The sequence below is a fragment of the Gopherus flavomarginatus genome, chromosome 14 (assembly GCF_025201925.1).
Source record: "Gopherus flavomarginatus isolate rGopFla2 chromosome 14, rGopFla2.mat.asm, whole genome shotgun sequence".
Classification (NCBI taxonomy): domain Eukaryota; kingdom Metazoa; phylum Chordata; order Testudines; family Testudinidae; genus Gopherus; species Gopherus flavomarginatus.
Genome location: NC_066630.1, coordinates 479,489 through 503,761, shown reverse-complemented (window position 1 = coordinate 503,761; position 24,273 = coordinate 479,489). Strand labels below are relative to the sequence as shown.

Below are 24,273 nucleotides of genomic sequence, written 5' to 3'. Positions count from 1 at the left end.
AACTTTAAGCAAGGAGATACTGTATCTAAAAGTCATTTCAAAATCTGGCTCAGTTTCTTAGTGTAGATGGGGCCTGTGTGCAGCTGTGATGTAGAAACATGCCAACTATCAAACCTCCTTTTGCAAGCTTTTATTCAGTGAATTACCCATTTTTCTTCTAAGTTGTCAGACCAGTTACTCTCTCTATTTTAGCCTGTTTTAGAATATGGATTAGTATATGTTTAAATGTTCTCTAGGGCAGTGTTTCTCAATGACTGGTCCATGGACTAGTGCCAATACCTGAGATCTCCCTGACACAGTTTAGAAAGGCAGAAAGCCGGTGCCTAGGATAAAAAATGTTTAGAAACACTGCTCTAGGCAGGATACCTCAAAGGTGCAGCACATCACCCAAATTGCCACAGTAAGGGTACACATCTTGATTGGGTTGTGATTTTAATTACATTAGAACCTCCATTTTACAAACAGTGATCTTCTGAGCACCATATGGGCCATTTTTCTTGACTTGGGGTGGGAGAAAGTCACGTAAGGAGTGGTATTGATGAAGAGCAAGTCAACATCCCTTCACATTGCAATAGCTGTCAGTTTGCAGTGGTTTTGAAGAACAAGGAGAAAGCAGTGCAGTGCACTGTACCTGTTGTAACTTTGAGATGTTCCATTTTATGAACTTCTCAATTCCCAGTTAGTTTATATAATAGGGTTTCTACTGTGCAGATCTTTTCTGTTTGCCTTTAAATTTACTGTTATGATGGCTTTTTTGGGAGGAATATTTTATTTTAATATTTAAGATTATTTACAGCAAGACATTAGTTGTATTGTCTTGTTTTGTAGAGGTACATGTCTGTGGCAGGGCGCTGCTGAGGAAGCCTCCATCAGCTCCTGATACTTCAGCCCCAATCAGGGGGAATGGATTGGGCCTGGGTAAATAGCTTAGGTTTGCCTAATCACTAACTGCACCTGCCAGCCTCATTAGGTAATAGCTGTAAGGCTTGGAGGAAGTGAGTGAAAGGTGGGGTGGAGACCATCGGAGACGGGAGGCTCAGGGAGATGTAGGAGCCTGCTACACTGTTGCTGACCGGGCCTGTGTTAGGCCAAGGCACTGTAAATAGCCTGTATATAGTAGGACACTGGTGGTGGAAAACGGACACAGATAAAGAGCACGGGTGTTGCACCAGCTTGGAGTGTCCCTAAGTTTGTGAGAAGCGGGGCCAAGGGATTGGAGACGCAAGGGCACGCCATGCACACCGTTACAATGTCTTATTACAGAATTAACAATATTCATCAACATGTTGTATATTGGCCATACATCATTACCATTTCTCTCCCTCCCAGTTATTTAAACACAAACGTAATACGATTAAATATATATTTAACTATTTATATTCCTTTTAATTGTGGGAAGCTAAATGTTTCCCCAGTGGGACAGGAGCACACAGTGTCAGGAGAAGAAAGAAAGAGCTAGAGGAAGAGTGGTCATGTAATTCAGGTGTCCTCTGTGTATATCCTTCTTGACTATCCTATAACTGTAGGATTACCAAGTCTATATCAAAGCATCTCTGTGATTTCAGTATTTCTAGTATATTGTTTTTGTGTGCAATGTGTACTTTTACTATCTATTTTTTAAAAAATTCTCTTGCACAGTTTTCATAATGTTTGTCTTCCACTACAAGATATTGTACTAATAGTTTTTTCCAGTGAGCTATGATACTAGTCGTCTGGGTCCACAAATTTAAGTTTGCCTTTTTTGGTATAAAGAGCAAGAGCAGAACTAGCTTCTTTATTCCCAGTTTGAGTCCTTTTAACATGCAGTTTCTCAATACAGTATGTGTCTTAAAGTCCTGTTTGAGTTCTCTCTAATATATTTTCTTCTTTCAGGATGGTTTTCAACTTTTTTTACCATCCAGAGTTCCCAACCTCACTATTTAGCATTTCATATAGATATCCAGAGTAATCTATATTTTGTTATATAGAGATGGAGAAACATACTATAAAGTATGTTATATAGTACTGAACTTGCATTAATTAATTAGTATTAGCGCCAGTACTTATAATTTGCATTATTTGATTCCATTTGCAGTGGTGGTGTAGCAGTGTTGGTCCCAGGATATTAGAGAGACAAGGTGAGTGAGATGTATCTTTTATTGGACCAGCTTCTGTTGGTGAAAGAGACAAGCTTCCAAGGTACACACAGCTCTTCAGTTCTGGACTTGTGTAGCTTGAAAGCTTCTCTCTTTCATCAACAGAAGTTGGTCCAATAAAAGATATTACCTCACCAACCTTTTCTATTTTATTCCATTATTTTGCTGCTGTTTCATATTTACAGTCTTTATTCCGTAATAGCTTTATGCAGTGTGTTTTTAAAAAACACAGTCATGAGGTTATACATTCCAGCAGTAATCTTGATTGCTGAAACTTAAAGCACGTGTATACAATTTTCTAATACTGATAGCTTTAGTTCTTTGTTCCCTGGAAGTTGTTAATAAAGTTAAGCAATCTGTATCAACTCATATATTACCCTTTATTTTCTTTTTTTAATATATCACTTACATCTGTTTTAAGGGTTGTCCATCCTAATGAAATCCTTCCACTTATCATAGTGACATTTGCCCCAACATTTAAAAACTTCCTTATTCAACCTCTGTTTGAAGGCACTGTTTTTTATTTTCAATATTACTAAGGTCTGCTCTTCTTGTTTGGTCAAGTGCCTGACATACACTCAATTAGTAAGTACATTTTTAATTAATAGGTGATATTTCATGGGTGCTGGAATTTTGGGGTCTGAATCCAACATAGAATTATATGATGAGATTGGGTTTGTCAGTTTCTTTTCTCTCTGTATCCATGATGGATTTTCTCTATTAGACTGATATTGGAATGGATTTCTAATTTGTGCAGACCTATAGTATGCCTTGAATGATGATGGATGATGTCTTTCACTTACTGATACTTCTGTGTCACCCTGTTTTAGTTCATGCTCATGGATCTCCAGTACACTTTAAGAGAGTTTCATAGCCATGAGAGGCAGCATGGTCTGGTAGCTCCATCAAGAGACTTGAGTTTTGTTCCTGGCTCCTCTTCTGACTTGCTGAGACTTTAGGCAGGTCACGGGTTGCCTTTCTCCCTCATCTTTAAAATGGAGATAATACGAACTTTGTGAAACACTTGGATATACTTGGACGGAAAATACTATACAAGTGCAAACTATTATTGCTCCCAGCACAAGAGTATGACTTATACTGATTTATCTATGTTTTTTTTGCAGTTGGAGTGCCTCAAACTTATTGCCTCTCAGAAATTCACAGACAAGCGCATTGGGTACTTAGGTGCCATGCTGCTACTGGATGAGAGACAGGATGTCCACCTTCTCATGACCAACTGCATCAAGAAGTAAGACTACCCTCTCCTTCCCCATCAACAAATGTGTGTAGAGATTTCAGAACCACAGTTAGGCTCCTGACAGTAACTTTTTGGATGCCTCAATTCTCCGCTGAGATTTAGTTTGAAAAGGGGGAACTTTTTTCAGTCTACAAATCCCTAATGCTACCGGTAGTGCCCAGGCCATTTTTGAGTCACCTTGCATGTTTGGTTGCTGCTAAGCTCCAGACTGCTATGGCCCTAAAAAGTTTTTGAAACTTGGTGCGTATAGTAGAGAGCCATTTAATGCATGGAACTTCCATGTCTTGGGCATTCACTCAGAGATGATGTGTAATTAGTGGCTGAGAGAATGGAACATCCTGTCATTAAAACTTTCCTTAAAAGGACTCTAATATGGTTGTAATGGGCTTCCTGTAGCTGATGGAACAGCTTCTAGAGACACTGAGGGGGCAGTTACCTTCTCACCTTGCAGCAGAACAAGCCCTGATTGGATAATTAAGGGTAGTACAAAATCACTTAGGGCTCATCCAAACCATACATATTACTGAATTCAGAGGATCTGGTTATAACACAGCTGCAATATGTAGTGTAAACTGGACCTTAGGCTAAAGCCATGAACAGTGCTGCAGCCATCTTGTACTGGTCCCCTAACTCAATTGTATTTATAAATATAGGTGGGCTCTTGTAAGTTGTATGACTCTAGGGTGTGAAGCGAGCTCTACTCTATTCTGAGAGTTTGGCCTGGTTGAGTGTGGTGTTGTAATGGGGCACTGGTTGGCTGCAGGGGCAAGACAACACCTTTCTGGAAGGTGGTGTTCAGCTGGCTTGTAATCTCCCTGAGCTGTGAACAGTAACAGACAGGAAACTGTGAGGCTTTCATAAGGATGTTATTGAAGGTGAGTAGGTTTGAATGGAGAGCAAGGTGTAGAAAATCAGTGTTTTCTTTTTTGATGAGGCCTCCTTTTGAGGGGTGGGGAAGAGGGAAACCAGTCACGGGAGCTGGGAGATTAAGATTCATTTTTTTAATTTAGATTTCTCAGATATTCACCTGGTTCTGTAGGTATTGATTATGCCTAGAGCATCTGAGAAATCTGAATAAAAAATTTAAATCTCAGTTGCTCAGTTCCCACTGACTGATTTCACTGCTGCCACTGCCTGTCCCCTAAAAGGGGATCCCATCAACAGGAGAACGTTGGTTTCCTACATCTTGTTCTGAATTCAGATGTGAATATCTCTGTTGGACCAAGTGGTGGGGAGAGCAAAGGAGTTTGAACTGAAGACACTTCACTGAAAATACCTTGCCTCCAGCTAGCTCCCTTCCACTTACATTAGGGGGCTGATTGTTGTATCCCCAAAGAAGTCTAATTTTAGGGGAACAGGTACTGGGAGTTGAGTTGGAAATTATACATATAGCTGGTTTACATAACCTGCAATTTTCTGACTATTTGTCTCCACCTTCCTCTTTCTGCTACCCCACCGCTTTGTCCTGTTTTAATCTAGACTGTAAGTTACTCAATGTGTCAACTGTCTTTCAGTGTTATGTAGGGTTTATAGTGAGACTGGATCTTGGCTGGAGACCCCAGGTGCTGCTGTGATACAAAAATTAAAAATAATTAATACACAAATCTTTGCGAAACAGTTGAGTTGTTGCCCATAGCACATACCTGACAAATTTGTAAAAACAAGGAAATGAGCAGTTAAGTCACGTAGCAGCACATACCCTATATCCCATCCTCAACCTTATCATTACCATAACTACTGGACGCCACATGCCACAAACTTAACTCCGCCTTCCTTTTGCTTTTCTGCACATGTTCCTTTACCGGATTGTTTCCACCACTTTTTATGGGTGTTTGATGCAGTAGTTCGTTGTTTTGGGAGTTTGGTGAAGATAGGTGTGCAGATAGGTGGTTAAGATAGTGATGGAAGCCTGGCATCCCTAAGGAAGCGGAGTTAAGGTTGCAGCAATATGGTCTGTGGTGTCCAGGAGTTGTGGTAATGTAGGTGAAGGAGAGCAGGGTATGTTGTGGTAAGTGGCTTAACTTTTCACTTCCTTGCTTTTGTGGGTGTGTCAGGCATGCTTTGTGTGCAGCAACCCTAATTGCTTCACTACAGTGTGTGTGTTTTGAGGTTTTATACTTACCTGGGGATATGGGTTGGATGAGTGTGGAGGGGGTGGTAGGGAGTGAACACGAAGGGGGCAAAAGTACAGTTGCTGATAGAGAATATTTTATGCAGAGTTTTGTGTGCTTCTGCCACCCCTCAGTCAGGTTTGTGTACCACCCCCACAGCTCCTCCAATCAGGTGTGTGTGCACAACACAAACTTTTCAGTGATAGCATGAATAGCTGCTTAAAAATTGCTGTCAATCTAAATAGTTTAAAAGCGCTTTATCTGTTGTAGGAGATCAAGTCAGCAGACACCTCTCTCACTTTTTGAATGAATAAACAATATTTTTAAGATTGGTGATAGATCTATGAAAAGTAGCTGCCAAGGAGGAGAAAATCAGACAGAACCCAAATTCAGAGGCTTCCCATTATAAATGTGTTCAGAGAAATCAAACTACACAGAAAATCCAAAGGACATGGAAACTGAAATATTTTGCTGATGAACCAACTACTCTCAGAGAACAGGAATTTATGCCCTATTTTAAGCCCAGTTTGGAACATAACCTTAATTATAAAGTCACTACCAGACACCTCTGTAATGCAGAGACCTTCATCAAACTGCTTTTGCCATTATTCTTTCCCATAGCTGGATCCGTGCACTTAATCTCTGAACATCAGTAGATCTGGCATTCTTAATTTGTTTTCATGTTAGCATTTTTCCAGGGTGCAGCAAAATCTTTTTCTTGTCCTGGGCACTTGACTGTCATTCACACTGCTTCCTCTAGCCAAGATAATGTCATCTAGTAGATTTTTAGGGGGAATCTGAGGAGAGGTAGTAACATTCCATGTTTCCACAATTACAGGGCCAGCTGAGAGGAAAACAGAGCAGGGAATTTTATTTCCTGAATGGTCTCTGCCATTTGAGTCCCAGACACCTCTGAGATCTGACTCGGGTTTCAAACTGTTGTGTCTGCCAGGCCTCCAAGAGGCATTGCTATTTTCAAAACATTGTAAAACAAAGTAATTTAAAAGTAATCAATAACTAAACACTCCTCCCTATATGTGCATTATTGATCAATAGCAGGCAGACCTATGATTACAAGTGTTAACTTGTATTCCATATAGTTATCTAGGATTATCCAGTGACATAGGTGTTCACATTGGTAATATCCAGGAATGATATCCAGTTTGCAAAGAGTTCCTGGGCAGCGAGGGGGGTGGGGGAGGGCGTGTTAAGTTGTGTGGAAAAGTCCTTTTAGGGGACAGATGAGAGAGATTGTCATAGCCTGCTGCGCTGGGAAAGGCTTTTTTATTGACTACTTCATGTTCCAGATTGAGATTTTAGTTCTTGAATCCCAAATAGTCTGTAAAACAAGTTCTCATAATTCCGCTGTTCTCTCTTGCTATTCCATGTGCTACGTACGTGTTTTCAGGGCATCTCCAGTCCATCAGGGAGTCTGTAAACTGCAGAGGCTCACCTTTTTTTTTTTTGTTTTGTTTTTAAACTTGGTCTTTAGGTAGGCCCAGCTGGGTGCATGACTCATCCTGCAATAAAACCAGGTACTTTTCTGGTGTTTAGGGCCTAGACTACCCTGTTCCCTCCTTTCTCCAGGTAGTAGCTCTGCATCCTGGTCAAGCAGTTTCCTAGGTGGGGTGAGGTGGGGAGAAGGGATGAGACAGTAGCAACTGAGGCTTCCTCTAGGCAAGAAGCTGCTGCGAATTCAAACATTAGTAGCCACTTAAGGTTCCTGTGGGCTGGAGTTTGGGAGACAGGAGCATCTTGCTCCCATCAAGAACCTGAGGCAGTTTTGGTTGTGGAGGAAGCTGTGTCAAAAACATTTCTCTTGTTCTGTGGGAGACAGGTGGGGGGAAGAGTTCCTATACTGTCACTTATCTCTCCATAGCTCCTCCAAGAATCTCTGTGCCAGGCTTGAGAGAAACTACAGTGAAGTTGACCGTCAGCACCATGGGTGGTGGGTGGACCACTTCTTTGGGGAGGCTGGCCCCCCGGCCCCACCTCTTCTGCCTGATGCTCCAACCCCACCCCCCAGAGCTCCCAGTTCCTTCTCTTCCTCTTCTCCCCCCCCACCCCCCCCCCCCGCAGCAGGACCCCCAAACCCCACACCCTCCCATGGCTGAAGGTGTCCCGGGCCAGCCTGAGCTGTGCTGGAGAATGGGAAACACGCTGCACCTCCCCTCCTGAAACCCCGAGCCACCTGGCAAGAAAAGCAGAAGCTCTTTCCAAAGAATGTTCAGCTTTTACATGTGCCATGCAGGTTCCGGGGCAGCTGAGGAGATGGTATCTGCTACTCAGCTTCCTGGGTTCATCAGTAATCTCTCTGGAATCCACTGTTGCTGCTTTTCCAGCTACATCCCTGAATGTACTCCATGAACCAGGCAAAAGTGGGGATGGTGATTAACCTGCTTGTGAGAGAAGTGCTAGATTGGGCCTCCCCCCTATTAGCTGAGTACTCTCCAACTGGGATGACTCCTGTGGGAATTCTCAGCCATTTTTGATGACCACCCACGCTACGTGCACTTGGCATAGGCCACCCTCTGGTAGCTTAGACAAGGCAAGGGCCTGCCTCTTCAAACTTTGCCCATTTCTGATGACTGGTAGCTAATGTCTAGTGGAATATGGCAGCACAACTGCGCCAGTTCCATTCTCAGTGAAGAGGTAGAAGACAAGCTAGCTCATAGAGAGAACCCTACCTGACTCAACACCTTTGTTGATCTTCTCCTTTGTATTGACAACTGGGTGTGCAAGTGAGAGGAGGAGATAAAGGGAGCCCAATACAGCTATGCCCACCCATTATGCACAGGCCCGAGTAACCAGGTCTTGAACTGATGTAGATGGATCTGGGTCACAAATGTTCGATCATGGAGGTAAGGGAAAGCCAGCAGTTTAACCTTTTGTTTCTACTGAACAACATTGGGACCCTCACTTGCACTCAATTCCCTTGCAGTTAGCCAGGATCAGCTCAGGTGCCACAGATAACTTTATACATGCAACGGTAGTCCAGACCCTATAAATTCTCCTTCAGCCCAAACCTTCACTGGACCCGGTAGCCACAATTGATGGGTTACCCTGTCATCCGATCCAGTAACTGAGAAGACTGTTCTTTTTGAGGTTGGAGTGGGAGATTGCTGCAAGTTACAATGTTTCGGGATTCGCTCGCTGCACTTCCCAATAATATTCGGTATACTGTGGTTGGAGGAGCATGACCTGCATATCTCCAGGAGGGGAAGATCATCAACATTTCTTCCTATTATTGCCAAAAAGTCTGCCTGCAACCCCACTGTGAGTCAATCCCTGAACCTCAGGGAGGGATGTTACTGCTCTAGGGGTAACCTGGGCCAGCCAGAAAGAAATTGCCTTGAGCCCAAAACCCTGTCTCTCAAAGAAATACCAGGAACACACCTGAGGTTTTTGAGAAAAAAAATTGGGAACATCCTGCCCCCACACCAAGACCATGGTTTGCACATCTTTTCATAGACCATAGAATGAAGGCCCCATATGGATTGATACATACGTCTGGACCAGAACTGGCAGCAGTGCACAACTATATCCAAGAAAATCTTGAGAAGGGGTTCATCTGTCAATCTACATCCCCAGTAGGGACCCTAGTACTTTTTTATACAGAAGGAAGATGGATCGTTGTGTCTTTGCATGGACTGTTGAGCCCTAAATCAGGTCACAGTCCACAACCAATATCCTCTGCCTCTTATTCTGGGATTGCTGAATCGTGTTCGAACAGCCAGGATCTTCACAAAGGTAGACGTTTTGGGAGCTTACCACTTGGAGCATAGAAGAGCCATCAGTAAGTGGAAAACCGCCTTTCATGCCCAGTACAGACACTTCGCATATTCAGTAATGCTGTTTGGCCTGACCAATGCCCCTGCAGTTTTCCAACAATTTGAAAGACGTGTTCAAGGACATATTTGATAAATGTAATTTAATTTATCTCAATGCTATTCTCATGTTCTCAGAGCCAAGAACAACAGTGTTATTATGTTGGATCTGCTCTAGAAAGGCTGTAGAAGCATGGACTATATGCCAAACTGAAAAAATGCCTCTTTGACCAGCCTTCCCTTGAAGTTTTGGACTATATCATCTGTCCAGGGGGCATTCAGATGGATTCCCAAAAGATAGCATCAATTCATGACTTAATAGCTCTCTGGAAGCCCTGTGAATTATAACACTTCCTGTACTTTGCCAGTTTTTGTTGGTTGGTTATCTCCGACTTCTCACACAAAGTGGTTCCCCTGACTTCACTCCTTTGTAAGACCATCTGGTTCACTTGGTCACCCAAAGCCCAGAATGCCTTCGTCCACCATGACTTCATCCAGCTCAAGTCCTCCTTCACCATGGCTCCCATCCTGGTGCAACACAATCCAACCTGCCTGTTCATTGTGGAGGCCAATGTGTCCAGCGTGGTCCATGGGGAGGTACTCTTTCAGAATCTCCAAGCCCAGCAAGTCTTGCACCACTGCACATTTTTAGTCATCTCTTGCAAGCTCACCCCAGCGAAAATAAATTACAAAATACTAGGTGAGCTGCTTGCAACTAAAACTGCGATCGAGGAGTAGTGCCACCACCTCAAGGGGGTTCGGTACCCTGCTTAGGTCTTCACGACCATAAGAAGTTTGAATATCTCTGCAAGCCCCAAATTTTAAACTGAGGGCAGCTAAGGTGGGCCCCGTTTTCTCTGTTCAAATTCACCATCATCTATCAACCTGGATCCCAAAATGGAAAGGCTGATGCCTTCTCACGAGAAGGACAGTACTGTTGTGAGGAGGGCAAGGAACCTACTGTTGTGCCACCATATCTCCTCAAATTCAGTAATTTCCTCAGTGCAGCTATTCACTAAGATCTGATCTTCCTTATTTGGTTCACCTCGAAGGAGGACCCCTCACCTGGGAGCCACTGTTGGCTAGAAAGTCTGTCTCACTTTGAAGCATCTTCTGAACAACATACCTTTTTGCGATCTAGACTACCAGTTCCTGGGACCTTCTGGATCTGCCAGGAAGTCAACTCCATCACTTTCAAATGACAGCTTCCCTGATCCCTTAAGGTCCATTCCATGTGTTCTCCACATGTCCCTCCTAAAACCCTACAGTGATAACCCCTTCCCTTGCCAACCACTCCTCCATTTCTACTGGTCAAAGTCCAGGACCACAAAGAGTATGAGGTGAATGCCGCCCTTAATTCCATAGGTACCTGGGGACACCTGTACTACCCTGCGAAGAATAGGGACTTGAAGAGTGCACTTGGCAACTTGCCTCCCATGTCCACGCCCCCAACCTGGTAAGAGAATTTCATGAGGTTCATCCAGAGAAGCCCAGTTCTTCCCCCTCCTATCTCATGCTCTTCTCCCTCTTGGAGATATGCAGGTCATGCTCCTCCAACCACAGTATACCGAATATTGGGAAGTGCAGCGAATGGATCCCGAAATGTTGTAACTTGCAGCAATCTGAAAAGGGCCCCGAAGAGGGGGGAGTGATGTAAGAAACCACAGGGCCCAGGCACAGTTGCCACGAAGAGGAACTGAGAGGCTAAATTGTGCAGGAAGTCCCACCCTATGGGGCAGGAGTGACAGCTCTCCATGATTCCCTGATAGGCTGGCACTCCCCGTCTAAATCAGGAAGCCATTTCTGAGAGTTGTCTGGGCAATGCAGACCTCCAGCATACTTCTGCCTCAGACCTTGGTCGTTGCTCCTCGCTGCAACTCACATGATCACAGGCTCCTGGCTTTTGATCTAGGCTCGCATCCCAACCCTGATCCTGTTTTACTGCTGCTAACCCCAGTGAAATATCCTGACTTGGCCTGACCCCGATTCTCACCTCACACTCAGTTTGGTAATGGACTCTGACTTTAGTTTTGACCTAGTCCCAGATTGATCTCTGACTTTCGGCCCCACAACTGACCAACTCACTCCATACCCACAGGCTGCCCATGACCCAGTTCTGACAGTATGTCTTTCCCCTTCCCCATCTGCATCTCCTCTGAGCAGGAATTCCTCTCACTCACCTGGACAGGGGGAGAGGGGCCTGGGATGAGAGGCACATGCCCTGTTTCCTCTTGCGGGAGGAAGAGTCGTGGGGTCAGGGGGGATCACTTGGGAAGCTCTACGCATCTGAAATTCCCTTTTTCCTTGTAATGCCCAGAATTGGCTAGCTGTTCACACTGTCCCCTGCTGTGTGAAGTGAGTGTAATGGCCGTAGACAGTTCCCTGTTGTTTGTCAAGGGCAGGAATCCTTTGCTGCAAAGTTGTTTTGTTGTGGCTGGTTTGTGTGTTTCTGCTGAAGCAGGAATGGGGTCAGGGCCTGCCTCTCTGCCTGGGGCAGCACAGAGCATGGTGTCTGCAACAATGGTATTTCCCCTACTCTTCTGATGGCTTTTGAGCCCTGTGCTTTCACCTGCCAGTCTGGTCAACTGTTGCTTAGATACAGGTGTGACATAGGGTGGAGCTCTGCATGCCTCTGTTTCTCCTGGGCTGGGCTCCAGGCCCTGACGTTACTGTCATTCAGCCCATTTCACTTGTGACTGTAGCTATACCTGAAGTCTCCAGAGGTGAGTCTGTGGTGGTGGGCGACTATGCCATGTGTGTTTGAAGCGTCCCATTCTTACTCAACTGTCCAGCTGCCTCGGAACATACTTAACTAACTTCTTTGCTTCACAGCTTACCTGCATTCTGATTCGTTTCTTGATGTGCAGAGTTCCCTGCACCTGTGTCCTGTACTGGAGAGTTCCCTGTGCATGTGCTGACAGGCTTGTTCTTGGTCTCTTTTGCAGTGACCTTAATCACAGCACACAGTATGTGCAGGGGCTGGCACTCTGCACCCTCGGCTGCATGGGCTCCTCTGAGATGTGCAGGGACCTGGCAGGAGAAGTGGAGAAACTCCTCAAAACATCCAACTCTTACCTAAGGAAAAAGGTACCTCAGGAAGTTTCCAAACTGCTTCTTTGCAGTCTAAAGCCTGGGACAGAAGGGGGAGATGCTTTTAATATTTAGTGTGCTGGGTGGCATAGGGCATATCAGCAAGTTACTTCTCTGAGAGTACATGTACTAGCATGGTAACTAGTGACCAGAGACCTCCCAGTATCTGCAATGCAGGTAAAGCATGGGTGGTATCTGTCGTCTGTACAGAATAGAACTCTTGTCCCAGTGTGTTCAGAACTAACAAATCCGTAAGGCATTGGCCAGGATTTTCTCAGTATAGAGATGTTCTTGCACATGTACTTGTTAACATGTTTCCAGGTGAATTAAGTGTGCAAATTAGCTCTAATATAAAAGTGGATCCTCCTAAGAAGTTTGTTTCTGGCCCGCAGATGGCTAAGCTTGGAGTCTGCTGGCAGTCAGTGACATGGAGGAGTGTGCTAACTGCTTTTCTTCTCTTGCAGGCAGCACTGTGTGCTGTGCATGTTATTAGGAAGGTGCCTGAACTCATGGAGATGTTCCTGCCAGCCACCAAAAACCTACTGAATGAGAAGAACCATGGTAATGTCAGCAGGCAAGGCCCAGACCTTTGGAGGCAATGCTCCTCCATGCAGGGGTGCTGCACACCGACCATCTAACTCAGCCGTTCATTTGGAAAAGGCCATTCTTGTCATACGTTTTTCTGATCGGTGTCCTTCCGGTTCTGTAGAAAGAGAGCAAATGTCCTATGTGCTACAAGAGGCATAGAGCTATATGTGATTCTTTGCTCCTGCAGGAAATTACACAGCACAGGCTACAGTCTTTCAAACGGTCTTTCTGTTCATTTATCAAAGTACCTGCTACTTTCATTTCATTTCAAGGCAGGTGAAACACATATAGAGTAAATATGGTGAATCTGGGACTGTAGCAAACTGTATTATGTAATTTGTGGTATGTTTCTCCTCTGTGAGGACGGCATTCTGAGGTTCCACATTAAATCTCTCTGACTCCAGGTCACTCTTGCATTTTGTGCAAGGCAAAAGATTTTCCAGCTGGTAGGGTTGCAAACTCCACTTGGGATCTGAAAGGTCAGCTTCTGTCTGAGATGAGTACTGTTTGTTCATTACTGTTAACTTGGAACTGATGAATGAAGCAGAATGGAGTTCAGCTTGTATTCCCAAAGCTGTGAGATCTCTGCAGTGCTAACTAGAGCAGAGTAATCAGACAGTTCTTAAGTTGCACAGCAGATTGCTGGGTAAGAGAGGGCCACCTTTACATAATGTCTTTTTGGATCTTAACTGCATTTTAAAACAGATTCTTACTCTGTTTAGAGTAACTTTTTGCAAGCTTGAAACAAGACTTCCTTTTGCAAGTGTACTTATTTTATTTTTCACATCTATTTTCCAAGCTGGAAGCACTTGTATAAGTATTTAAAATAAGGATAAATATCCAAACAGTTGACTGCTTGCCCATTCACATAACCCAGCACTCAAATGACAGAATCTTTTGACTGAAACCATTCTTCTATATCTGGCCATGCAGTATCGTTGGGATATAGATGGGCATTAAAGCATGCCATAAAGGGGTCACAAATAGAAGCTGTGTTTCAGAGCTGAGGCTCTTTTGTGGAGAATGGCCCTCACAAGTAGTTCCTTCCCATTTAAACCGATGCATAGCTGCAGCAGTATCTCTGGTAGCCAAGTAAACATTTGTTTCCTTCTCTAGTGAACATGTTCATGTCATTTTATTTCATTGGGGTGTTAGGCTGCAGCCCACCTGGGGTATTGTGAGGGAAGGAATTAGGGGTTGCTTGTGGACTCTGCTACATGTGGACATTGTGAACTTGTTTAGGTTTTAAAATGCGCTAATTGGAGTGATTAGCGCAGGGACTAATTAAAATGGTAACAGTATCAGCACCTCGCAGTCTTTATTATATTTAGCCTCACAGCACCCTTGTGAGGCAGGGAAGGATTAGTGTGCCTGTTTTTACAAGTGAAGAACTGAGACTGTGACTTTTCCAAGGTCACACGGGAAGTCTTTGGCAGAGCAAGACATTGGGCCCAGGGTCTCCTGAATCCCAGTAATCTGCTCTCCTTCCCTCTCTTATGTACCAAGGAAAGCAAACTTCAGTCAGCTCCAGTATTATGTCAGGAGGGCTTTGCATTGTACTGTGAAGCCACCTCATAATCTGTCAGACCAGCAGAAGAGTGCAGATCGTGATCTCCCCATCCCAAAGATGTATTGGAATTGGAAAAGGGTAACAAAAATGAATAGGGCTATGGAATGGCAGCAGGTTGTCCCTGAGAGAAGCCCAGAGGAGGGTTTTTTTAAAAGTCTCAGGCAGCCCTTAACTGGATTCAGGTGTCCCTGACTGATCTGAGGTAACCCCTTTTCAGCTTGTAGGAAAAAGGGCCTTTAACATTCTAGAGCTCACATATCGGCCTTCCAAGACCCTCTTGCAGCTGTCCGGCCTGACTTAGTCACACTGGGAATGGGCGACAGGGGGTGGATCACTTGTGATTACCTCTTCTGTTCATTCCCTCTGGGGCACCTGGCATTGGCCACTGTCAGAAGACAGGATACTGGGCTAGATGGACCTTTGGTCTGACCCAGCCTGGCTGTTCTTATGAAGATCTGAGGCTCACTTTTTGAAAACGACCAGGCGTCAACCTCCTAGAACATCTTGATGTCAGGCAATCAGCAGGACTAAAGGCACTACTGCACCAACTGTAGAGCTTTTTGTAGGCCAAAAATGAGACTTTTAAGTGCACCTGGAAATGGTTTAATATAGACTCTGGGACGTGGATATTGCATACTCCCTGTGACAAGCATTGCTGAGCAAGCAGGCTGGCGTTTTGTGTGAGCTGAAGTTTGAGTGTCTTTCAGGTGCAACTCCAGTGGTTACAAAAGAGAGAAGACTGTGTCCAAAATGGAAGGCTGCAGTATCCTACCCAAATGTAAAAACAGCAGGGAAGGGAAACCACTTTTGCCCATTGCTCAGGGTCCAGCAGAACAGCTAAAACATGGGCATTACCAACAAATTTGGAATAACCCCTACATCCCAGGGGCAGATACCAAGTCTGCCATCTCCTCCAGATGTTTCTGCCTGCCCATCATATCTCCTCCCTCTTCTCTGGAATTGTGGGCCTGCTTATGGGGTTGTAATTGTAGGCAGCTGGCAATTAAAAACAAAAAGCATCTTGTTTGAGCATTTCCCCATGGGGCTGCTAAGAGTTACTTTGACTGCAAATTGACGGCTGGTGAAATGTTGATTTGGGTTGGGCCTACAATCTAGGCCATGCCCTTTTTTAACTAAAAGGAAAAGGAATGAGTATAGGCTCTTGCAGTGGAGCATTTCAGTAGCTGGTCAGACTGGGTCATGGATGAAAGAAAATATTTGTACAATTGTTGATTCAATGTAAATGATTGAAGGTCAGTCTGGATAAGTCAAATGTTGATGGTAGGTTGGAGGAAGCAACTGGAGGATAGAGCAGAAATATCATCTACTTTTTTAGTGTGTGCCCACAGCTTGTCACTTTGAGGGTCTTGTTAGATGCTCAACTTGCGTTTAGATGATCAAATAGCAAAAGTGACCAGGATGGTGCATCTCATCTGTGCCTGACCAGGAGGTGCCCCTTAAATCCACTTGAAAGCTCATACTAGAGTGAAATAATAAACAATGTCATTTATTAACATAAGAATTGCCATGCTGGATTACTCTAATGGTACATTTAATGAACTATCCCTTCCCAGTCAGTCGCCTACCAGATGCTAGGGACAAGAAATCTAAGTGTGAATTAGGGAAAGCTTTTTTTAACCTAAGTCATTAGTGCTTGCCTTATGTCAGAGCCATTAAGATTTATATCCTTAATGTAATCTCATTGTAACTGATGTAACTGAGAGTGATCTTAGTTGTATAAATGTCTAATCCTTTTGTGAATGCTAGTAAGTTTTTGGCTTCAGTGATATCTGGTGGTAGTGAGTCCCTCAGGTTGATGGAGCATTGTGGGAGGAAATCTCTTCTGTCCTCGCTTTTAAATTTTTCAGTTTTGTTGAATATTGCCTTGTTCTTGTATTATAAAAGGGTGAGTAGGAGCACCCGAATGAGCTTCTGTACCCATTTGTTAATTTTGAGTCCCTCAGTCCTGCCCCCCTTGTTAGTTTATGTAGGAGACAATCTGTCTCTTCAGTTTTTCCATACATCTAATGATTTTCTTAGCTCAGTTAATAGAGAAGAGCAATCTACTGCAATCACACAACTCCAGTTCTTTATCTGCACCAAGTGCTTGTTGGTTTTGACCTGTAAAGCCCTGAATGGCTTGGAACCTGCCTCCCTGTGTGATATTGACTCTATTCAGAGACATGTAAGTTGGAGCCTCTTTAGTGCATGAGACATAGAGCCGCTGGCAGGCATTCTCCATAAAGACCCATGAACCCCACTCGCTGGGACTCAAAACAGCCATGCCTACCTTCTGGCCATCATCCAGCACCCCCAGTTCCCAAAGGCAGGGCCAGAACCACCTGTAGGTAGTGTCTACAGTGAAGTGCTACAATGGCTTAGCTGCAGCTGTGCCACTGTAGTGTTCAAAGTGTAGATAAATCCTAAGCCTTTTTTTGGTAGCGTCTCTCTTTCTCATGGCCTGTATTGCTGCTACTCTAATACACACAGCACATAACAATCAAGTGTTCTTCAGGGCATGCTGCAAATGCAGTGCCTCTTTGTAATTTATCACTTAAATCCGCCTCTGTGTCAGATGACTAGCTGGTATCCAGTTAATGCCTATTTTAAAAAAAGGCTCTAGAGGCGATCCTGGCAGTTACATGCCAGTAAGCCTGACTTCAATTACAGGAAAATTGGTTGAAACTATAGTAAAGAGCAGAATTATCAGACGCATAGATGAGTGATATGTTGGAGAAGAGTCACCAAGGCTTTTGTAAAAAGAAATCATGCCTCACCAATCTATTAGAATTTAAAGGTATAAACTAATGTGTGGACAAGGATGATCCAGTGGATATAGTGTACTTGGACTTTCAGAAAGCCTTGGTAAGGTCCATCAGTAAAGGCTCTTAAGCAAACTAAGCAGTCATGGGATAAGAGGGAAGATCCTCTCATGGATCAGTAACTTACTAAAAGATAGGAACTAAATGGTTAGTCTTTACAATGGAGAGAGGATAATAGCAGGGTCCCCAAAGGATCTGTACTGGGACCTGTGTTAGTCAGCATATTCAGAAATGATCTTGAAAAAAGGGTGAACAGTGAGGTGGCAAAATTACTCAAGATAGCTAACTCCTTGCAGTCGGTTTTGGACTTACAAAGGGATCTCACTAAACGGGGTGACAGAATGGCAGATGTAATTCAGTGTTGATAAATGCAAAGTAATGCACGTTGGAAAAAATAATCCCAACCACACATACAAAATGATGGGGTCTAAATTAGCTGTTACCGTTCAAGAAAGAGATCTTGAAGACGTGGATAGTTCTCTGAAAACATCTGCTCACTGTGCAGTGACAGTCAAAAAGGCTAACAAAATGTTATGAACCATTAGAAAAGGGATGAATAATAAAACAGGAAATACCATGATCGTGCTATATGAATTCATGGTACACCCACACCTTAAATTCTGTGTGCAGTTCTGGTAACCTCACCTCAAAAAAGATATATTAGTGTTGGAAAAGGTGCAGAGAAGGCAATGAAAATAAATAGGAGTATTGAACAGCTTCCATATGAGAGAAGATTAGAAAGACTGGGATTTTTCAGCTTGAAAAAGAAGACAACTGAGGAGGAATGTGATAGAGGTCTGTAAAATCATGACTGGTACAGAGAAAGAAGAGGGAGGTGTTGTTTACCCCTTCCAGTGACACAGGAACCAGGGGGCGGGTTCACCCAATGAAATTAATAGGCAGTAGGTTTAAAACAGACGTAAGGAAGCACTTCTTCACACAACACACTATCAACCTGTGGAACTTGTTGTCAGGGGATGTTGTGGAGGTCAGGAGTATAACTGAGTTAAAAAAAACAATTAGATAAGTTCCTGGTGGATAGTTCCATTGATGGCTATTAGCCAAGATGGTTAGGGGCATAAGGTGTGCCTAAACCTCCAACTTCCAGAAGCTGGGACTGGACAACAGGCAATGGGTCACTCAAAATCGCCTTGTTCTGTTCCCTTCCTCTCAAGCATCTGTCATTTGCCAGTTGAAAGACAGGATACTGGCTAGATGGACCATTGGTCTCACCCACTATAGCCATTTTTATGTTGCAGGCATTTGTGTGTGTGTGTGTGTTTCAGGTGGGAGATGTTTTGTGGGATTGCTGCTGCTATTTTTCCTTTATGGGTTTCATTTAAAATTTTTTTGGTCAGGTGTCTAGAGCCTTAGTAAATGAAAACTAAATAACTAGACTTGTTTCTGGCCTTGTAGGTGTTCTTCACACATCAGTTGTCCTCCTCACAGAAATGTGTGAGAGAAGCCCAGACATGTTATCACACTTCAGAAAGGTAAGTGCAAACTGTGCATTAGTATCTCTGATAGCTAATGTTTACATGCTGCTTCTGGGCTGACACCTCCATCCTTGGTCTTAGCCAACAGGATGTGTCTGCAAGTTTGAGCGAAATCTGTGCAGCTAGTTTTAAATGAGGCACGTGATGATAATGCAGGCTTTCTGTTTCAAAAACTGTCACACAATATCATCAAATAATTAAATTAGAAGTTTTCCATGGGGTTCTTCTTTGAGTCTTCTTGTGAGCGTGGGAGGGGGTAAATTATAAGATACTGACAAATCACTTATGTGCATGAAGACTGTGAAACTTGTCCCAGAGTTAAAGTTCCGTAAATGCACTATTCCTCATGTATCCGATTGCATCAGTGACATCTGAAGTGGGATAAAGTTTAATCTCCTTTTTCTTTCTTATCTAAGATGGGGAACTAAAATCACAAGCTTACACTGTTAACCTTACAGTTTTATACATTCCACTCAGGAAAAGGCAGAATTGAGGTTTTCATAGTATAGCTAGGTATGGCAGAATTCAATTTTTATTTTTGATATTGATCAACAATATCAATGTTTATTTTAAGCATTTTATCAAATTTTCATAGTTGTGCAAAATTGTGGGGAGGGCGTCAGTAGGAGGAATAGACAATTATTTAATTATAGTAGAAACTAAGATTCAAAAGGTTAAAGCTTTATACCCATTAAAACACAAATTGTCAACATCACATAGTTAAGTCCAAAGCAGACTGCAAAGAGTTAACAAAGGGATCTCACAAAACTGGGTGACTGGGCAACAAAATGGCAGATGAAATTCAATGTTGATACATACAAGGTAATGCACACTGGAAAACATAGTCCCAACTATATATACAGGATGATGGGACCTAAATTAGCTGTTCCCACTCAAGAAGGAGATCTTGGAGTCATTGTGGGTAGTTCTTTGAAGACAGCTGCTGCATGTGCACTGGCAGTCAAAAACAGTAACAGTCTGTTAGGAACCACTAAGAAAGAGAGAGAGATAATAAGACAGAAAATAGTGTCACTGTATAAATCCATGGTATGTCCACACGTAGAATTCAGTTCTGTTTGTCCCATCTCAAAAAAGATATATGAGAATCAGAAAAGGTGCAGAGAAGGGCAACAAAAATGATTAGGATATGGAACAGCTTCTATATGAGAGAAGATTAATAAGACTGGGAATTTTCAGCTTGGAAAAGAGATAACTAAGGGGGGATATGACAGAGGTCTATAAAATCATGACTGGTGTGGAGACAGGGAATAAGGAAGTGTTATTTACTCCTTCACATAACACAGGAACCAATTAATTAGGCAGCAGGTTTAAAACTAACATAAGGAAGTACTTTTTCACCCAACGCACACTTACCCTGCCCACAAGTTCCACAGGTTATGTTGTGAAGTGTAACTGGGTTCAAAAAAGAATTGGACTTATTCTCCAGGAACTTATCTATCAGTGGATATTAGCCAAGATAGCCAGGAATGCAACCTCATTCTCTGGGTGTCCCTAGCCTCTGATTGCCAGAAGCTGGGAGTGGACATTAGGGTATAGATCACTCAGTAAACTGTCCTGTTCTGTTCATTCTCTCTGAAGCACCTGGCATTGGCCACTGTCGGAAGACAGGCTACTGGGCTAGCTGGACCATTACTCTGACCCAGTATGGCCATTCTTATATGTCAAAATATACAAAGTAAATACTCTTAAATCAAACTCTCATGAGTTCTCAAGCAGCATTTTTCTTACTTTGCCTGTAAATTTCGGTTATCATTGATGGAAATATTTTTTCATTGGTGTTTTGTATGTATGTGGTGAAATAGACGTTTACCAACATTTACTGGTTAAAAACCTAATGCTTCAGCCTAAGTATAGCTAACATATCCACATTGCACACAGCATGTAATAAGGGGCATTTTTCCCAGGGCGGGTAGGAGTTTCAGAGCCAGCAGTGTTCTTGTCTTCTAGCACACTGTCCTAGCCCATGCCTCTTGTCACTGCCTGTTGTAATCTCTCTTGCTGTATCTGCTGCTTTCAGAACTTAACTGCCAAATTGTAAAGATTTCCTTCCAGAATGATTTGGAAGGCGTTCTTGGTGTACAGTTCTGATTCCTTTGGGCAAAGGAGGAATTGGGAACCAAATGAGCCAGTAGAATGCAACTGAAAAATCCTGAGGAGTCTTCTGCCTGCGTGCACAGTTCTCAACATACTCTTCCTGCAAGTCCTAAGTTTGCTCGCAGGGACCTCAGACAGGCCCCGCTTTGCTGGTGCATTTTGTGTGCACTAGAGCTGGGGTTAATGTTATGGGGGCAGTGGTGTTATCCTGAGCCATTGCCCATCACTTAGGAGGTGACTGAGTCCTGGGGGGAGCGATGAGGACTTGAGTCCAACGACTTTGTGCACCAGGGCTTCTTTTCGGTAGTGCTTTCTTCTAGCCATCTTTCTTGTGGTGTTTTATGCTGTGAATAGTATGACACTATGACACTATCTGTTCCTAATGCCTGCTTCGTCTGTTTTATCCCTTTTATCTGTTTGGACTCCTGCTGTATGTTAGAATGAAAAGGTAAGAGTTAACTCTTCTAGATGGTGCATGCTTTCATTGGATCTGTAGAGGCCTCTGTGTGTCCAGTCACCACATGGAGGCACTGTGCACTAACACTGCAGTTGTGATTAATGCCATGTGCTAGCTATGCTATACTTGTCTAACAGGCTCATTGTTGTCCAGTTTTTGGCTTGTCATTAAATTCCCATATCCATGGCAGTCCTGGATCTCAGTTGTGGCCCTCCCAAACTGTGAACCTATCTTGATCCCTTCCTTCCTTGTTTGAGGAATTTTGGCAGTTTCCTGTGTTCCTCTTTTAAAAAGTCTGATTGCCCTGAAGCCTTGATGTATTCTTCTTACCGCAAGGTGCATTTTGCTTCCAACTGGCAAAGTGGGACAGCCCTGGGTAATTCAGATGCTATCCTGTGGGGAGTTGGATAAGAACTCCATCACTGGAGTGGTTACACCAGCCTTGGGAAACCAGATACATGCAGTGGAGCATGGACCTCCACATACCACATGGGCTCAGTAGGCAGCACTGGATTGTTCAGTACAGATCCATTGCACATCTGGAAGTATCTAGCTGTTAAGGATCAGCAGAGTGGGGTCAGCATCAACTGATCTTTACGGCTGTAGCCTTTGCCTTTGTTTGTCCTGTCATCAGTTTTGGTACTTTGCGTTGTATGTAAGAAAACAAAGAAAATGCAAAGCAGGGTTCCAAGAATGTTTATGCAGACCACCTCAGTCAGCTGCACTTTGTATTTTGGGGGCAGGGGGAGTGTTGTCCTGCTCCCCTCTGAGATCTGAAGGGAAGCAACCTTCTCCAGTGATATGAGTCCGATTGCTGAAATGTTCCAGGGTGGAGGAAGGGAGAGTCAAGAAACTACAAGGAGAGAGATGTTTCCTTCTTGCAGAGCCATCTCAAATTTGCAGTAGAATGCTGCTGATAGAGCTTCTGTCAGGCACTCTAAACTCTGCCATGGCTAGCCCCTGGCAGCTCTCCAAGGGGAATAATAGCTACCTGAGTGGCTGTAGCACAATCCTGTGGGGAAGACAGAGGTAGCTTTCGGGAAAGATTCTGCTGGAGGATATGGGAGTGAAGTGTATTCATTCTGCATGTGCAGAGGTGTAGGTGAAAGGAAAAATGATGCTGTTCTAATATGGTATGGAAGTCTGCCCAGACAGGTCTAATGCCATCCCACCTGCACATCACCCATTGCTCTTTAATTGGCCTTCAGTCTGTCTCAGCAGGACAGCCAGCTCCAGCACCTTTTTGGACTCCATTTGACTGCCTATTTCTTAGGTATATCTCCATATATTTATTTAGAAAATAACCTATCTCATAGAACTGGAAGAGACCTAAAAAGGTCATGGAGTCCAGCCCCTGCCTTTACTAGCAGGACTAAGTACTGATTTTGCCCAAGATCCCTAAGCGACCCCTTCAAGAACTGAACTCACAACCCTGGGTTTAGCAGGCCAAAGCTCAAACGACTGAACTATATTTCCCCCCTCCCCGCCTTAACTTAACGTCAGCTCTGAGATGGAAAGATGAGTGGAATGAGAGAGAGATTACTTCTTCACCACTTTAGTTAATTTACCTGGAGATCTACCAGCTTTAACAAGCATTATGTCATGTTCTGGCAAGCGGGTCAAGACTTTTCTTTAAATGAGAACATGTTTTCTAGAGAATGAAACTTGGAGACGTGCAGTATCCAGCTCTCCAGAAATGTGATCCCACCCCGTGGCTATCCCAGCCTGTCTTTAGTGTGTGAGCAAGAGTGTTTTGGTGGATTGTGGTGGTGATAGTCTTCCATTTCATCACTCCAGCTATTGTGAGGCCCATCACAACCTGTGCATTGTAGTCCTGACCTGAGAACTACAGTCAGTGTTACCTGCTGCTGGTAATCCCAATCTGAGTACACCCATGGAATGTGTGTGCTGCTACAGAACAGGGTTAGAAGGGACTTCAAGGGTCATCTAATCTAACCCCCTGCCAAGATACAGGATTTGCTGCATCTAAATCAGTGGTGCCAACCTTATTACACAGGAGGGCCTCAAACCTGAGCACAACCTTTTGTGGGCCGAACTGAGTCCCCTCTAATAATTTTATATTTTAAGTTCATCTTGTTTTGTATGTATTTAGATAGGTTGTTTTTATGTACAGTGTTGTCTGTTTACACACTCGTGTAATATAAAATGATGTAAACATGACAACAAAACACTAATAAATCAGTCATTACTATATTGTGTTGAAGCAGGCTCTGGGCCTTATGAAATGCTCTGGTGGGCCGTAGTTTGGGCACCCCTAGTCTAAGCCATCCAAGACATTTGGCTAGCGAGCTTCTGTTTGAAAGCCTCCGGTAAAGGAGCTTCCACAACTTCTCAGGGCACTCTGTTCCATTGTCCTCCTGTTCTTACAGTTAAGAAGTTTTCCCTGAAATTGATGGATGGAGTAGTGAGACACCTAGGACTACCAGTCCAAGAGCTAGAGTAGACTGAGGCAGACTGTCTCATGCAGATGACTTGTCCCCTAAAAACAGTCACGTGCAGTGCCTGAAAGAACCTCTTTTCCTGAAGGGTGAGGAGATGACCCTGGGAATCAATGCCATCAACTTCTACAGAAGTTGAAGCTCTCATTTTGAAAAGTTGCTGCTGGTGTGTGGGGAAGCTGTGAGCAGGACAAGGTGGGTAGACCCTGGGGAAGCTCTTCATTGTGGGTACTACCCAACTATTGGAGGCTGGGTGGGAGGTAGAGCGGTGGAAATTCTCTTCCCCCCTGAAGACCCTCCAGGGTAGTCAAAGGTGGAGAGGAGACAGAGCGCCTTTCTGCAGCT

General features: G+C 43.8%; 2 protein-coding genes across 3 annotated transcripts in view; one reads left to right on the top strand and one right to left on the bottom strand.

Annotated features, from left to right (window-relative positions):
* The window catches only part of IST1 (IST1 factor associated with ESCRT-III), a 578,781-nt gene that overhangs the window by 125,324 nt on the left and 429,184 nt on the right, over positions 1-24,273 (bottom strand). The window lies entirely within an intron of this gene.
* Positions 1-24,273, top strand: part of AP1G1 (adaptor related protein complex 1 subunit gamma 1) — a 99,054-nt gene that overhangs the window by 37,856 nt on the left and 36,925 nt on the right. Inside the window, exons 2-6 of one of the 2 annotated variants that reach the window (XM_050922908.1) lie at positions 2,075-2,117; positions 3,260-3,384; positions 12,277-12,418; positions 12,886-12,982; positions 18,818-18,894. In XM_050922908.1, the coding sequence (XP_050778865.1) occupies positions 3,326-3,384; positions 12,277-12,418; positions 12,886-12,982; positions 18,818-18,894 (375 nt within the window). In that variant the 5' untranslated portion in view covers positions 2,075-2,117; positions 3,260-3,325. The remainder of the gene's footprint in view (positions 1-2,074; positions 2,118-3,259; positions 3,385-12,276; positions 12,419-12,885; positions 12,983-18,817; positions 18,895-24,273) is intronic. The other variant, XM_050922907.1, reaches the window with a different exon arrangement.